The following is a 3258-nucleotide window of genomic DNA, read 5'->3' as shown; positions in this document are numbered from 1 at the left end:
CTGGGCTGGGGGGGCTGTGGTGGGGGAGGAGGGGATGTGGTGGCTTCTGGGGGGGAATTTGGGCTCTGTGGACAAGCTGAGGGCAGCAGGGAGCACAGTCTGGGGAAAAGCTGGGCTGTGGTTGTTGTGTGCCCAACTGGCATCACTGGGTGTGTTCTGCTCATGGCTCTGACTCCAGACTGTACTGCCTGTGTTGGACCTATGTGGCACCAGCCCCTGTCCAGGCAGGGTCCTGCTCTGCTTTTTAGTGCTCTGCTCCCTTCCAGTACCTTCTCCTTCCATGTCCTCTGCCTCCAAACTGTGCTGCCTCTGTTAGAATGACATGGCACCTGCTCATGCAGGATTCTGCTCTGCTTCTCATTTCTCTGCTTCTCACTGCTCTCCTCCCTTCCAGTGCCTTCTCCTTCCATGCCCTCTGACTCCAGACCAAGCTGCCTGTGTTGGACCTGTGTGGCACCTGCCCACGCAGGATCCTGCTCTGTTTCTCAGTGCTCTGCTCCCTTGCAGTGCCTACTCGTTCCACGTCAGTGCAGACGGGCAGATGCAGCCGGTGCCTTTCCCCCCCGACGCCCTGCTGGGCTCCGGCATCCCCCGGCACGCGCGGCAGCTGCACACCCTGAGCCACGGCGAGGTGGTCTGTGCTGTCACCATCAGCAACTCCACCAGACACGTCTACACCGGGGGCAAGGGCTGCGTCAAGGTCTGGGACGTGGGGCAGCCGGGCACCAAGACGGCCGTGGCTCAGCTGGACTGCCTGGTGAGGATGAGGAGGAGGAGGAGGAGGAGCAGAAAAGCCTTTGGGCTGGGGCTGGCAAGGGGAATGTGGCCCTGCTGCAGTGGAGGGGACAGAGGGGCCTTTCCCAGCTGCAGTGGGAGAAGGAGAAGTGTCTCCTGCAAGGCCCTGTGTGCTCACCATGTCCTCCTTGCCTTGCCCTGCTGCCTGTCACCCCCGTTCAGAACCGTGACAACTACATCCGCTCCTGCAAGCTGCTCCCCGACGGCCGCAGCCTGATCGTGGGGGGGGAGGCCAGCACCCTGTCCATCTGGGACCTGGCAGCCCCCACGCCCCGCATCAAGGCTGAGCTCACCTCCTCTGCCCCCGCCTGCTACGCCCTGGCCATCAGCCCTGACGCCAAAGTCTGCTTCTCCTGCTGCAGCGACGGCAACATCGTGGTGTGGGACCTGCAGAACCAGACCCTGGTCAGGTGAGTTTGGGGCAGGGGCTGCAGGGCAGGACTGCTGGGGACTCCTCGGGCCAGGCACCCCTCAGTCCCTGCAGCATGTCCCTGCCTGCCCCTGTGTGTAACCCTGGCCATGGGGCAGTGCCTGTCCTTGCACTCCTCACTGCTGGCTGCTGCCCTGCCCACGCTCCATGCTGCAGGTGCTGCCTGCCCTGCCAGCTGTGCCCTCTCCCTCTCCATCCCCCTCTTTCCCAGGCAGTTTCAAGGCCACACGGATGGTGCCAGCTGCATTGACATCTCTAACTATGGCACCAGGCTGTGGACAGGGGGGCTGGACAACACCGTGCGCTGCTGGGACCTGCGGGAGGGCCGGCAGCTGCAGCAGCACGACTTCAGCTCCCAGGTAGGGCTGGAGCCCTCTGGCAGCACCCTGGGGCCAGCTGGCACCTGCTGCTGGGCCACCGTGTGAGCCTGTGTGTCCCCTCAGATCTTCTCCCTGGGCTACTGCCCCATGGGAGAGTGGCTGGCCGTGGGCATGGAGAGCAGCAACGTGGAGATCCTGCACGTCACCAAACCCGACAAGTACCAGCTGCACCTCCACGAGAGCTGTGTCCTCTCTCTCAAATTCGCCTCCTGTGGTAGGCAAACCTCTCCTGGTCCCCCTTGCTCTGCAGCCTCATGGATGCCACCCCTACTTCTGTCTGTGTGTCACAGGGCTCGTTGCACTGGGGGCAAGCATTTGTTCTGGTAGCCAGCCCTGTCCTGGTGGTGATGGTCAGAGAAGGGGTGTCCATCCATCCCTCTTGGAACAGTGCTGGCTGCCGGAGCCAAACTCCTCTCTGTGCTCCCTTGGCTGCCTCTCTCTGTGTGTTTCACAGCCTGGGCAGGATCTGCTGCTGGCTCTGGTGAGGTGACACGAGGCTGTTTTGTCCCCGCACAGGGAAGTGGTTTGTGAGCACGGGGAAGGACAACCTGCTCAACGCCTGGAGGACGCCCTACGGAGCCAGCATCTTCCAGGTGAGGGCTGGGGTTCCTGGGCTGAGGCTGTCAGGTGCTGCCCAGCACAACCCAGCTCTAATTATGTGCCAGCCCCATAAATTCACCCCTGCAGCCTCCCCAAGGAAGGGAGGATTGGGACCTTGCTCTGAGGCTGCTGTTTGTGCTTTCCCCCTGTTCTCTGCAGTCCAAGGAAACCTCCTCAGTCCTCAGCTGTGACATCTCCACAGACGACCAGTTCATCGTGACGGGCTCAGGGGACAAGAAAGCCACAGTTTATGAGATCATTTACTGAGCCCCAGAGGTGCCAACTGCAGGACAGGCAGCTGTCCACGGGGATGGACAGGTGGACTCTACCTGCCCTGCTACTGACTTCCCAAAGAACGTGCAGCCAGTGGCTGAGGCATCCCAGCTGGAGGAGAGAGGAGAGGGGTGGAGGTGGCCCTGGGACCATGGCCAGGCATGGTGCAGGCTGCTGCTCGGGGTGGATTTCCTGGGGACTTTCTCCTTGTTTTGTTCTTTGTGGGTTTTTTTCTAAATCTAGACTGTGGGAGTTGGAGATGGGGGGGGAGGTCTGGCATTGTTAGGGGTTTTGTTTGGGTGCTTTTTTTAATTTTTGTTTTTTAACTTTTTGTTGTGGGGTTTTTATTTGTTTAAGGCTCTGGGTCTGCCAGGGTGGATGGGCTCTGGCCTCATTTCCCTCTGTGCCTCCCAGGGTGTATTTAATAATAAAAACAAACCAAAAAAAAGGCAGCTGTGCCTTGTCCTGGGCAGTACCCTCGATGCTCTGTGGGGGTGGGATGGACCCAGGTGGGAAGGGGTGACACCACAGCAGGAACCTTGTCCCTTTTGGTCACAACTTGCTGCTCCTTTCCTGTGCTGAGGAGGGTCCCAGGGGGCTCCTCAGTGGGCAGAGCCCATCGCTGGCCCTGCTGGGGAGCAAGAGCAGCAGCGTGGGCACAGCGTGGTGCTGGCTCTGCCATGCCCCAGTGGAGCAGCCTCGGGCTCTGTGGGTGCGGGGGAGAGGAGAGGCCAGCCCTGGAGGAAGTGGTTTGTGAAGGAAATGAGACGTGAGCACTCA

General features: G+C 60.7%; 1 protein-coding gene across 1 annotated transcript in view; it reads left to right on the top strand.

The window, feature by feature from the left end:
* LOC102034479 (transducin-like enhancer protein 1) overlaps positions 1-2734 on the top strand; it is a 12533-nt gene extending 9799 nt beyond the window's left edge. Inside the window, exons 14-19 of the mRNA XM_031063253.1 lie at positions 379-757; positions 958-1205; positions 1437-1584; positions 1669-1819; positions 2122-2198; positions 2365-2734. Coding sequence (XP_030919113.1) covers positions 379-757; positions 958-1205; positions 1437-1584; positions 1669-1819; positions 2122-2198; positions 2365-2472 — 1111 coding nt within the window. The 3' untranslated portion in view covers positions 2473-2734. The remainder of the gene's footprint in view (positions 1-378; positions 758-957; positions 1206-1436; positions 1585-1668; positions 1820-2121; positions 2199-2364) is intronic.
* Positions 2735-3258: the final 524 nt, after the last annotated feature.

The sequence above is a fragment of the Geospiza fortis genome, unplaced genomic scaffold, assembly GCF_000277835.1.
Source record: "Geospiza fortis unplaced genomic scaffold, GeoFor_1.0 scaffold241, whole genome shotgun sequence".
NCBI lineage: Eukaryota > Metazoa > Chordata > Aves > Passeriformes > Thraupidae > Geospiza > Geospiza fortis.
Note: the sequence above shows the minus strand (reverse complement) of the source record. Positions and strands in the feature narration are given on the sequence as shown.